Raw genomic sequence first — 14273 nt, 5'->3', positions numbered from 1 at the left:
TTTTTGGTACTGGGGATCGAACTTGTGTCCTTGTGCTTGCGAGGCAGGCAGCAGAACCACTAAGCTAAATCCCCAGCCCACACACATATATCTTAACACAGTGTCAGCCACTTTGTTGTCATCAATAAATGCCATTTGTCACGTTATTGTGCCCTGATGTTGAATATACATATCACTTGGTGGTCTTTTTTTTTTGGTCTCATCTGCTTACTATCACCATACCTTAAGCTGTAGAACATATCTGATATTAGGTCATTCCTTGTTGAAGGAATATGTGGTTGATTTTTTTTTCATCACTTGTTATTTTATTTGCAAACTTCTTTTAACCTATATAGATTTTATCCATCTTTCATAATCCAATTAAAATGTTTCCTTCAACTGTGTACTTGAACATGATTTTATTGTGTGGCTCTGAGAGCACACACATTTGAGGAACATGACAGAATATAGTCTTTATTAGTTCCTAATTTTGAAGAGCAAAAGACCAACAAAAGAAAAAAATGCTAATTACTATTGAAGTAGTTCTTCTATCTCTCTTTTCTCCTTAATTTGCTTCTCCCCCTCAGCCTATTTTTTTTTTTTTTTCCGGTACCAGGGATTGAACTCAGGACCTTGCGCTTGCGAGGCAGGCAGCAGAACCACTGAGCTAAATTCCCGGCCTTCAGCCTATTTTTTAAAAAGCAGAACAGAAAGGGAAGACATTTTGAAATTGTTTAATTTTATTTCATATTCTATATATTTTATCCAGATGGCTATTAAGTAGAACTGAACCAAATTTTAAGTATTTCTCAAGTGAAAAATTAGAAAAGCAATTGTTTCCCTTTTTAAAGTAGATTGCTACTTACTGTTCTGATGATCTGAAGATCTGATAGTAATGAACCTTTCTTCTTTAGATTGTCTTATATTTATGAATAGATAAACTCACTACATATCCTCACTGGAATAGCGCTTCTAATTATCTTTAGTTTGTAACTCAGAATATATTAAAAACAATCTCAAAAGTTTATTTTCACTCTGAGACAAATGCCTCTCAACAGAGAATGACAGCAAGTTTTTTTTTTCTTCATTTAAAAATTAATACACAGAACTTTTCCCAGAACTATATTGACAAAATGTACCCTCTGAAAGGATTTTATTTTATTTTTGGTGCTGGGGATCGAACTCAGGACCTTGTGCTTTCAAGGCAGGCAGCAGAACCACGGAGCTAAGTCCCTGGCCCCGGATTTTATTTTTTAAAGTTAATTTTGTTGGTACACTTTTGATATACATAATGATCACATTTATCATAAGGAATTTGTATATATACATAATATATCTTAATTCTTCTTTTTAACCCCATTCTGCTCCCCTCCCTTCAACTCTTCTTCCCCTCCATATTTATAAAAAATTTGTTTCCATTTTTTTCTTTTATTCTCTTCAAAATGATTTCATTTTAACTTAGTTTAAGAACTTGGAAATTATCTATCTTTGACTACAGAGTAAGCTTAATACAGAAATAAAAGTATGCCACTCAACTGCTCTTTTGCAAGGGGTCTGATCTATATGTTTTGGATTTGAAAAGGAACATTAGAGAACTTCAGAGTAGAGCTCTGATGAACAGAAAGAGTCAAGCCTTTATGTGCCATCACTGGACTGGGCTCTTGGGTCTCAGCTCAAATGTCACCTCCTTGGCAAGATCTTCTGTGATCATATTTTCTAATGTACTACTCTTCACACTCCAGGATAATAGTATATGTATATTAAAAAAGAAGAATCTCACAGGGTATGTTGGCACATGCCTGTCATCCTAGTACTTGCGAGACAGAGACATAGAAGATTGGAGGCCTGCCTGGAAGGTACACGGTGAGTTCAAGGCCAGCCTGACCTATGTAGTGAGACCCTGTCTCAAAAAACAAAAGCAAAACAAAATAAAGGGCCAGGGATTTAGCTCAGTGATTCTGCCACCTGCCTCGCAAGCACAAGGACCTGAGTTCGATCCTCAGTACCAAAAAAAAAAAAAAAAAAAAAAAAACCCACAAAAAAAGCAAAAAGCAAAATAAAAAACGTCATCATGTTACTGCCTTACTTAAAACAAAAACCTTTGGTCGCTTCCCATTTTCTATAATGATAAAACCTATCCTGTCATAAGATACTGTAGCCAGCTTCTGTCATTTCCCAGTTCCTCTTATTTGTCCTCCTCTAAAATTTCCTCAGGCCCTTCAGTGCCATGCTATTTCATCCTTCCTCTATTGGTGCCCTTTCTTACGTTTTCCAGGTAGAAAATACCACTTTTTCCTCTAGGCTTAGTTTTGAAGGAACCTTTCTGAGAAGCCTTCTCTGACTCCAGTTCTTCTACCCAAATTCCATTCTGTCCTCTGCCACCTCTGGAACTTAGTTATTACAAGTATTTGCTTACCACGCATCCTCCACAATTAGACTGCAGATTCCTCTGGGACTACATCTTTCATCTGTGTCCCTACTGTCTGATACAATACCACTTTCTAATAAGCATGTACTGAATAAATGAACTGAAAAATCTTGTCTTTTTTATACATTGATTCTCTATTATTTACTACCATCCCTATTGTAAAGGTGAAAGGTATAAGAAACTAAAATGTCCTAAATTTGCTGATCTAGATAATAAAAGTAGGATGAGTGTTTAAGTTTGGGTATGGTTTTTATAATGTTAAATAAAGTTAGACTTGGTTTTATTTCACATGCAGCTATGTTTGTTGTTGTTGTTGTTGTTTCCCTGCTTTTATCAGTTCTAAAGAATCCTGAGGTCCTCTCAAATTTATTCTTTAAAATGTCTTTGAATTAATAAAATTCTCAAGAAGATAATTTTTGAAATAGTTTGTTGTAGGGAACAGGGAAAGGGGATGCTAACAGAACCTCTGCAGTAAGTCCTAGTCTCCTGCAAGCTACGACAGCACAAAGTGAATTGACTTATTATACCGAAAGGGTAGAAAAAATGAGACTTTGAGAAGAAGTTGAGCTTTGGGCCTGATCAATGCTGTTCTTGGTGGCAAAGAGGAAAGTCCTGAAACTACCACCATTTATTACGCACATCAGAGACGCAGGTGTAACAATTGACTCAGGACAGAGAGTTCAGTAACACAGGAGAAACAAATGTAACAAATGACTCAGGGGGTAGGGGAAATCCTAGAACAACAAGGAGCTATGCAGATGAAGATTTTGTTCCTCCCAGAATGTCTTCAGCAGGTGCAGTCTTGTCCTGGAGCATCCCAGTATCACTGGACCATTGAAGTCCTATCTGTGACCGGAGGCCAAAATGGAGCCATGTCTTGAAATGCCATAGCTAGCCTGTGGGCAGGAGAACTAGGCCTAATCAAATCATTGTTCCCTCAAATTATGTAGAGTTGCTCCCAACAGTTTGTGGTACTGGGGCATTTTAAAGGGAAGGCTCAGATGTATTACATGGAGGAAATAAAGCAAAGTTCCAGGTAGTGATTGCAGGAGGGTGTGGTGATTATATTCTACAGCCTCGAATTGTATTGAAAGAAAGTTGTTTGTATCAGTCATATCATATATGAGAAAGCAGCTATTTTCTAGTAAATTTTTAAAAATGGAAATGTATTATTTTTTAAAAAGTATGTGTTTATCGTGGAACATTTAGGAAATACATATAAACATAATGGAGAAAACAGGACTGTAATCTGCAAGATCAGAGATAACTGCCTATGTATGTGCAGGTTTTGGGACAGACTATATATTTGTTTATTACAGCGTGGGATTTTGCATATGGGTTATTTTATGCTGCTTTCCCCCACATCATTTAATTAGACTTTCAAAACATCTTTACTTATAGTATACTTTGATTCAAAGAATTGGTCTCCTGTATTGGACTTTTAGGTGGCTTCTTATTCACTGTAGTAAATACTTCTTATATTTTGTACTCCATAATTATATATATATATTTTTTTTTGTTTTGTTTTGTTTTGCTTTTGAGACAGGGTCTCACTATGTAGTTGAGGCTGACATGGAACTCACTGTGTAGCCCAGGCTGGTCTTGAACTCACAGCGATCCTCCTGCCTCAGCCTCCGAAGTGCTGGGATTATAGGCATACGCCACCATGACTGGTCCTCGCTTTATTTTTTATATTTCAATTTTGTTTATGGTAGTTTCTTTGAAAAAGAGTAAAATCTATTGATCTTTCTTAGAGTTTTACCTGGAGCATCATGTTTAGGCAGGATGCAGAGTATATAACTATCTATATATTATTTCTCTCGTGATTTTTAACGTTGAAATTTTAATCTATCTTAAACTTATTACAGTGTATTGCAAGGTGTTTAAGTGTAACTTCTAGAAAATTTTTGATCCTGCATTTTGTATTGAGAACTTTGTCCAGAATCAAAGATCATACAACCACAGATCTATTTATGGCAAGTTTCGTATAATAGTTTCTATGCTAGCTAAAAATTATTAATGATTGAATTGACCAAAATTAGTGAGCCTAGTAAACTAACCAGTAAGTGAATATATTACCATAACTTTAGCTTTACCCATTTTTTTTCTGAGTCTTAACTTGTTCAGGACAATGTTGCAGAAAAATGTCTTATTTGGAATGATTGTTTCATAGATAAGTAGGTGTGAAATGAGAGTATGCCTAGTACATTGTTGGCTTAAATGTTAAAAATAAATTACCTAAATACTTACAAATTTTATAAATATATTTATTTTGGTCTTTTTAGAATCTGTGTTTGTGGATATCCTCGACAGCATGTAAGAAAATACAAAGGTGTAAGTAGTAGGATACCAGTTTCTTCAGGATTCATGGTGCAAATGTTAACAGGAATTTATTTTGCCTTGTATATAATCTTAATAGATAAGTAGCATATTTTAATGGAAGAATAGGAATCAAGATCTTGTTAATAGTTTTGTTATTTAAAACATACCTTTTAAAGTTGTGAAGAATTGGAAACTAGTTAAAATACTTCATTTTTCTTTATGCCAGAATGAAAACTTAAATACACTATTTAAATATTTTCCTTGATCTCTTTCTTTAGTATTGTACTATCTTAATAGATAAGTAGCATATTTTAATGGAAGAATAGGAATCAAGATCTTGTTAATAGTTTTGTTATTTAAAACATACCTTTTAAAGTTGTGAAGAATTGGAAACTAGTTAAAATACTTCATTTTTCTTTATGCCAGAATGAAAACTTAAATACACTATTTAAATATTTTCCTTGATCTCTTTCTTTAGTATTGTACTCTTTTTTTTCCAAATAGATTTTTTTTCTCCACTTTCAATGAAAATCCTTTTGGTTGCAGAAACTTTAGCTCCTCAGAAGTATTTTAAAGCCTCTTTGATCAGAAATAGTATATTATTATTACTATTGATTTCTAATACTGATGTTCAGTCTGTTTCTTTGAACCCTATCTTTTTTACTAAGCATTTAATATATTAATTATAATTTCCCTGATAACTTCAACATCTTGGTCATCTCTGAATTTATTTCTATTTTGTATCCATTCACGATTTCCCCCTTTTGCTTGTGGTATGCATTATAAGTTTTGATTGTTCATGATTTTCTTCTGAGGTAGGAAAATAGAGACTGTTGTAAATATTTATGTCTGAAAATGAGGTATGGCTTTTTTCTTAACTGCTAGTGGAATTATTACAGGTGGTTAGTGGGGGTTGGGTTTTGTTGCCATGGTTACTTCATTGCATCACTTTACATTCCTCTTGTGCTACCTGGGATTTAGGGTTTGAACTGGAGAATTTTCCTTAATATTTCTGTTCTTTCAGTAGCTTCAAGCTTTGTGTTCCTGCACCATGGAGGGGGTCTCTGTCCATGTTCTGGCCCCTCCTCCAGCAGTAGAGTGCTATTGCTTGGTTCTAGGTGTATACAGGCCGGTGGCGATAGGATTGGGATGGCAAGTGGTGTTCTCTGTCATCCTGATTCAACCTCGATTTCCTTGCTCCTGCTTCTCAGGGATAAGAGTTTCTCTGTTCCTGCTGCTCCTGCAGTGGTACCAGACCCTTAATGATCTTAGCAGAGAATGAGGTACTTTTCCTTTCCTTCAGAGCCTTCACTTTAATCTCTGAGGATGAAAAGGTTTGCTGCTGCTTTCCCCAAAGCCTTAATACTTTAGTTCCATAGAGAGAAAAAGGCCTGGCTGGGTCTTTGTGCTTTCCCACCCTACTGGTCACTCATTTTCAGGCCTGCACCCTCAAGGGCAGCACTCTGTGGTCCCCTCCCGTTTCCAGGCTTTCTCAAGAGTGTCTTTGAGAGATTGTGGAGAACAGCCTGCCAAGGGCTGTGAGCTTCTTCTGTATGTTTTCCCAGAGATTTTGTCTTTTCCTGCTAGGCCATGAACCAGCTTTTAGCATCTTGGCTTTTAGGAGTTTGTTAAAAAGTTTATCTGAATTCTTCTTACCCACTTGCACTGTGGCCCACCTCTCCTTACAATTTAGACTTTGGAGTTGCCCTGTGACCTCAGCTCTTTTTTGGATTCATGAAAAGTTATGATTTTGACATTACATGGATTTATCTTATTTTTAGAATGGTAATAATGCTTTCTTCAGTATTTTAGGCCTCACTTTCACGCACAATGTAACTCACATTCACATGTCTTTATTTTATTGACAGATGATCAAACCTATATATCTGTTTACTTTTGTCATTGAGTATTTTTGGAAAGGATTTGGCATCTTTGAAAATTATGTTTATATATTACACACTTTTTTTCCTCATGTCTCATATTTGCAACATACATCATGTACATTACTAAATGACCATCAGAATGCAAAGAAATTACTATTCAAAATGCTGAGTGGTGGTGTGGTAAATTCTCATTAAAAACCATGGAATTTACCAAATAATTTGATCGTTGAGTGTTCTGAACATTCTCTTAAGGTATATAATTTACTGGATCTGACTTGCTTGAAATTATAACTGCTTTGAAAATGCCTTATCTGTTTTTCGATTTCTGTTCTATAAATAGTCATGTTCTTTAGAGAAGAAATATACGTCTATAAAATTTTCTTTACTATTAATAGCTTTAAGATATAATTGAAAGGAATTCAAAGATTTAAAAATACATTTTAAGGGGAGTAGAATGTTAAGCAATGTATTAATGTGATGTTACTTTCCTCAGTCATGATAATCTTCATTACATTTTGTTCTATTATATAGAATTAAGATAACATTTTATTTAATTTTATAGATATAATGGAGAATGGGATCTAGCTCAAAAAGCACTGGATGATATTATATACCGAGCCCAGCTAGAATTATATCCAGAGCCATTGCTGGTAGGTGCTTTACTTATTTACATAAAATTTTGAATATGATTTTTCAGTTTAGAGCTATAAATTTAGAAGAGCTATTCATAGTGCTTTAATTTTCAGTGATTTGTTATCTTGGTATGTTTGCAAATTTTACACTTAAAGGGCATATATAAAATTTGAAAAGTTTCTTAGAATAACTTTCTTTTTCTTTCTTTTTTTTTGAGGGGGAGGACTTTTAGAAAGGGACTTGCTTTGTAGTTCAGGTGGCCTTAAACTCACTATATAGCCCAGGCTCTCCTCAGACTCACAAGGATCCTCCTACCTCTGCCTCCCAAGTGCTGTCATTACAGGCATGGGCCACCATACCTGGGTTACACTAACTTCTTAGCTACTTTATAAGTCTCTTTTACTTACAAGAATGTTCTTCTTAACATACGTTAGATGCATTTATGAATGAGCAGTGGGTATTGGGAAAACTAATTTAATATTTTGAAATTTTTAACTTTATGACATACATTTTATTTTTTTCTATAGATATTCCTTGTTTAATGACCAAGTTCCATTCCTGTGACTGAATTGTTAAATGAATTGGTTGCTAAATGAGGAATTATACATAGTATGTACATTACAATATTCAGAACAAAGGAAACTCCAACTTGATGACTTTGCTTTTATTTGCCTAAATCTTACACGCAGGATTTTAATGTGTAACAGAACATAAAAACTATAGTACTCTACAGCACAATCATTAAAAATTATACGGTATAAACAAGATATACTGTAACAAAAAAGATATTGAGGCTTTATAAACAAGATACACAGAACTATACCCCCCCCAAAATAAAAAAGATGGGTCATAAGTCTGAACAGCATGCCTTATCCTAAATCTGAACAGTCATCAAATGAACAGGTAGTTAGGGTTAGGTTTAGGTTATAAGATTTTTACTCCTTATCTTCAGGACTTATACATCATCTTCTTTTTTGGAGGGGGGCACCAGGGATTGAACTCAGGTCCTTGCACTTGCAAGGCAGTCACCAGAACCACTGAGCTAAATTCCTGGCCCCATCATCTTTTGAATTGGAAAATATATTTTTTGTAAACCTGTTGATATTTAGCCACATGTTTTATCTCAGGGTAAAATAATACATCTGTTAATGCCAATCTTAAAACTATTTTTTCTTTTTTAGGTTGCTAATGCTATAAAGGCTTCATTGCCTCATGGTGCCATGAAATCTAATAAGGAAGGCACAAGGTGTATACAAGTTGAAATCACACCAACTTCCTCTAGAATATCAAGAAATGCAGTAACCAGCATGTCAATAAGAGGTCACAGGTGGAAAAGACATGGTAAGAAATATGTAACTCTTCAAATTAGAGCACTGGTGGCTCTGTCTTGTTTTTCACTATATTTATAGTGCTAGAATTTCTTAATTGCTGAATACTACTATGGTATCCTGGAAGAAAGAGCTATGAGATACCTTTAATCTATCACCCAGGGGCAAGAGACAATAAAGGAAAATGGAGCCCCTTATGTTACAGATAGAAATGAAAATTTATTTAAAAATTATATTGGCCTTTAAGTTTTATTTCATTAGAGTAGGAGAATAGAAAGATATACATTTTTGGTTTCTGTTCTTAAGTATTTACAGATATTCCTCAATGAATGTTTCTTATTCCTCAATTGACTCTGTAGCAGGTAACTTACTGAAGTAGAAGAACTCATAGAAACTTGAGACATTTTATCTGGACTTCCTGGTAAAGAATGCCATAGTATTCATGCAGACTGGGCATTTCCATTTTTCTGAAGTTATTCATCTTTCAAGATTGGTTTTTTTGTGTTAACATTCCATCCTGTCTGCTGCATTTTATTATCGTAAAATTGTACTACAAATTAATATCATTCACCGTGGTGGCATTAGTGCTTTCCTGTGTCTGTTCCTTCTCTTTTCATTTATTTTTTATTAATTTCTTGTTGTTTTTGTAATTTCCCTCCTATCTAGAAATTATTGCAGTGGTATGAGTCAGTGTAAAAAGAGAATTAATATTAACTTTTTCAGAAGGTGACCTTTGGTTGGGAGACAGAAAAACCACTTCTTGGGCACAATCAAAATCTAGTCTGGCCAGGGATTTAGTTCAGTGGTTCCGCTGCCTGCCTAGCAAGCACAAGGTCCTGAGTTTGATTCCTGGTACAAAAAAAAAAAAAAAAAAAAAAAAAATAAGTTCTTTTTTTTTTTTTTTAAAAAAAAAAAAAAAAAAAAAAAAAAAAAATCTAGTCTGTTTTCTTCTTCCTTTAAACTGAGAGGAAATGGTAGCTCCTCTTGGTATATTTTACAGTATTTGGTTTCAGCTGTCTCTATGGTCTCTATAGAGGAAATAGGAAAGTGAGAAGAATGAGGCTATGTATTGTAAAGTGGAAAGTTAATGATGAGAACAGTTGCCTTTTTTTTTTTCTGTGAGAGAATCTAGAAGATTGTATGTAAAAAAGAATAATGATGAAATTACCCAGGATAACCCATGTTATTTTTTTCTTTTTAAAGTTAATATGAGAATTGTAGAAGTCTAATTGGAAGAAATAAAAGGGTTGATTTTGTTTGCTGTAATCAAGGCAAATTGTGCTATTTAAAATATACAAAGTCTAAACATAGTTCAGTTTGTTCAATAAAAATAATGCTACCGAATAAGGCTAAATCATCACAGGTAGGAAGTATTTCAATTAGATGTGATGGTACCCTAAATATTAGCTTTTCTACTTTGGTATTCATATATGAAAATAGGTCCAGAGGCAACAAACTAATCATGCTGGGGACTATGGCCATGATTGTTCCCACATTAGTACTACAGGAAATACAAGAATAAAATTTAATTTCTTTTCCACTTGCCATTCTTGCATGGGGGGGCAAGGAGGGATTTAGGTCTTACAGTTAAATATGTGAAACACATTGATAGTCCTTTGTAGTAGCTGTGTGTGTGTGTGTGTGTGTATCCTGAGTGTTTTAGTAGAGGGAGATATGAACTCTATGGTGAAATGGAAGCTACTTTCCAGAGATATTTCATGGGAAAGAATTAGCAAAGCAAAAGAGAATACTAGTTGAATCAATTTTATCTATTCTTACCTGTTTTCTAGGTTCCATTTTGCCTACCATTTGAGGGGTTTATACTCTGTCTTAGGGCTGTGGCCTATTAAAGTAGCCTCTTGTTACTTTTTCCCCTGTGTTTATTTGGAGTTCACAACTCTAACACTTCAGCAACTCTTGACTATGATAACAAAAAAGTCATAGATGGAGATATAAAAGGGAATGAGCTATAAAAAGCAAGTGACATGCATGAGCAGGTAGAGAATACAGTTTAGCCTTATTTGCCTTATTCTGTAGTGTAAATTTCCTTTGTCTAGTGCACTGTAAAGTACCACAACTCTAAGGTCCCTCTTATCTGCTTTAGAGATGGGTTTTATTCTCCCTTTTTAGGGTAGTCTTGGTTTTTACCACATAGTTCATCCTCATTTCAATTAAATGAGGTTAGTTTCAACATTTCAACACAGGTAATATTTTGTAGTTTATTTGACAATACCATGTTTTCCTGATCTTTCCTGCTTTTCAGTAGATTATTTTAGCATTGCTTAACTTAATGTTTTTCAAGCATTTCAAAGTTTGTATTTACATTTGAGATAATTTTAATGACTGTATAATTCCATGCCAAGCATACTAATGTAAAACTAATGTAGAATTGCTGCTTTTCACTTTTAAGGACCATAATTTTATAAATAAACAGCTTTATTTTTATAGTATTAATTTTCTATCACTCTATAGATTGTAGATAAATCAAGGGAAAGGTATATTTTTCAAACAGATTTTTAACTTACCTATAAATTCAGGGCTATCTAGAAGTCACCATTTTAAAGTAAAATTCAATTGTAGGACAGTAATACAATGAACTTCAAAAAGAATTAAATAAGAGAATGAATAGGTTATGATCATAACGAATCAAAATGAAAATTCTAATAAGAAAAATAGGCAGAAATTTAGAGAAATAATATATTAATTTTAAAATTGATAATGAAAAGGAATTTTTGCTTGAGTATTTACTTTTTTCAAAAGCAAATATAATAGCTAAATGGAAAACAAGGTATTTCTTTATAAATATGCTCTAATTCTGTAGTCATTTCTGAAGGATCTTCATCATCTGCCACTGTGGCTGTTAGAGTCCCTTTTCTTGAATCCCTAAATGATTCTGCAGTACACCAAGATTCTAGTTTACACGGCTGGGGATTTAGCTCAGTGGTTTTGCTGCCTGCCTTGCAAGCACAATGGGCCTGAGTTTGATCCCCAATACCAAAAAAAGGAAAATATTCTAGTGTACAGTCTAGAATCTTATTTCCCTGTACTTTTCCATTGCTACCACTCTTTCTGTGCAAATGATTGCTATTTTTTTCCTGTTCCCCCTGACTACCACCACTATTATGACTCATTATTTTTCCATTTAAAACCAATTACCTATACTTGGTACCACATAAGCAATTTTCCTCCTTTCTTTTAAGATAGTTATTGAAATACCACTCCTTCATTCTATAGAAGTCCCCTATTTAAGTTATGGCTGCAAATATAGAGTGCTTATGATTTTTGCTGACTGATATCTAATAAAAGACTTATCTAGTGAAATCTTAATTCTTTATTATTCCCTACCATTCTTTCCACTTAGGTATTTGTGATGAGACACAAAAGTAAATGAAAAACACTTGGTATAGTTTAAAGCACCACATACAGGCTGATTATTATTTAGGAGTTAATTGTTTTATTAGCTACACAATAATTGTATTCTTGGTAAATTTCTATTGGCTACTTTTTCAAATTCTGTCTGTAGTAGTGATATAAGTGTCAGATAATAAAGTTAGAGCACCTCTGTTTCAGTGCTACAGCAATTAAAACAAAAATCATTAAACTTATATAACATGTGTACTTTCGCATTTGATTGTATTCTCAAACAAGTTTATCTAAAATTAAGGAATTCAAATTACCAGTTTTATGAATGAACTAATCAATTCAAAGTGGTTAGTGATTACATTACTGAAAAACAACTGAATTGTTGATCTGTGTCATAATTTGATCAATAATTTCTTACTAAATTATTAGATGAGGGGAAAAATAAGAAAAATAAAAAGATGAAATTCATTTTCAAAACTAATTTTTAAAAAACTGGTTAGTGATGTAGAAGATGTTAACATTTCCCTTTTTCCCTACTTCCTTCCCTTCCTTTCTTTCCTTTTCTTTTCTAATACTGGGGATTGTAGTTCAACCTGGGGTTGAACCCAGGTCCTTCACACTGAACTTCAACCCCAGCCCTTTTTAGATTTTTATTTTATTATTTCAAGACAGGGTCTTAAGTTTCCCAGAGCAGTCTTTAACTTGAGATCCTCCCTGCTTCAGCTTCCCAGAGTGCTGAGATTACAGGTATGCAGTGCTATGCCTGGCTTGTAAAATATTAATAAATTTCTGTCATATAATATCATTCATAAAGCAGAAGAGTGCTAACTTTATAACTACTGAACAAATATGAAACATTATAAGCACATATCAGTAAAATATTTTAATACAATTGTTTATAAATATTCAAACAATTCAGATCATCTTTCTAGATACTGCAGAAGGTATTCTGTCATGAATCTGGAGATGGAATATTTATTTTGTGCATCAGAGATGTTATGACTATGAGAAATTTTAAATTGAGGAAAAATAAAGTTGCTAAGAGTTAGAGAAATATTTGAAAAAAATGGTAATTTAAGGTCAAAATAGCCAACTTTAAGAATTGGCTATTGGAACACTCTTTCATCTCCAATTAGAAATTTATAATGCCCAAGTTTTTCTTTTAAATATTATTTATACTCATTAAAGAAATTTAGAAAATTAGAAAATTATCTGACAGCTTTATAAAAAGACTTAAATGTTTCAGTATCACTTTGAGAAGCCATGTTGCATTCAGATTCTAAGATGCTATTTAAGGAATAAATTTTCTTTTCTCAATAGAGATGAAGAAACATTGGCACCAAAAATAAGCATTTTTTTAATATCCAAGTGTTGCACAAATTTTAACTGGCATATTTGATATGAAACTTTATATTCATGGTGAGCAAAATAAGAGGAAATGCATATGACTCAAAGAAGAAGGACATATTAACCAAAGAGCTAAAATATCATGTCAATATGCTTGACACATATGAACATTAGATTTAAGAGAGGAAAGAGATTATACAGAGCCTTGGCTTAGTCAATTTTTGAAGAAAATAAAAAAATCTTTTTATATTTTCAGATATAATAAAGTAAAATTTTCAACACAGGCAAGATAATTCAGAATTATTGGTCTTATGAGGCAAAAATACTTGTTCTTAAATTACTGTTTTACATTTTTATTAAGGAGGTCTTGTATAATTCTTGCTGTAGTTAAAGAAGTTATTTATTATTGAACACTCTGTCGTTTCCCCTTCTATGGACATTTGCTGCATGTTGCACAACAAGGAAGAAATATAGTTTTTTGTTTTGTTTTGTTTTTTGAGACAGTCTCACCGTGTAGTTCAGTCTGGCCTAGTATTTTCTACATAGCCCAGGCTGCCTTTGAACTCGTAGTGATCCTCCTGCCTCTGCCTCCTGAGTGCTGAGAATGCAGGTGTGAACCAGCACACCCGGCCAAGAAATACATTTTTATAGATAGTTTTGTAATACATGTTGCTTACCTGTTTTTTGGTCCCTTTGGTCATGAGGATAATTATAAAGATTCACTTGGTCCAACGGCCTCCATATGCTACAATTCTTGAAATTGTTTTTAAAATTTGAGACTTAATAAAGATGATTAAAGAAGTTATTGAGGGTGTATGAATCCCTCTCAAAAAGGTAAATTCTATCATATACTGTGTATACAGTAAAGGTGAAACACTGGAATGATTGTTCTTAAAGAAACTGGAAATGGCTGTAGTGAATTTAAATAAATCATTTTGGTACAGACTGTTTTTCTCTGTGCCCCAGGCTGCTCTTTTCTTACCCAGAAAG

The 14273-nt window shown here is 33.6% G+C and overlaps 1 protein-coding gene across 3 annotated transcripts in view; it reads left to right on the top strand.

Moving 5' to 3' along the window:
* Fam126a (family with sequence similarity 126 member A) overlaps window positions 1–14273 on the top strand; it is a 67478-nt gene that overhangs the window by 45030 nt on the left and 8175 nt on the right. For all 3 annotated transcript variants that reach the window (XM_010641107.3, XM_010641108.3, XM_010641109.2), the window contains exons 8-10: window positions 4693–4809; window positions 7175–7262; window positions 8427–8586. In XM_010641107.3, coding sequence (XP_010639409.1) covers window positions 4693–4809; window positions 7175–7262; window positions 8427–8586 — 365 coding nt within the window. The remainder of the gene's footprint in view (window positions 1–4692; window positions 4810–7174; window positions 7263–8426; window positions 8587–14273) is intronic.

Source organism: Fukomys damarensis, unplaced genomic scaffold (assembly GCF_012274545.1).
Source record: "Fukomys damarensis isolate Sample0158 unplaced genomic scaffold, DMR_v1.0_HiC HiC_scaffold_4, whole genome shotgun sequence".
NCBI lineage: Eukaryota > Metazoa > Chordata > Mammalia > Rodentia > Bathyergidae > Fukomys > Fukomys damarensis.
This window is presented reverse-complemented; position numbering and strand designations above follow the sequence as displayed.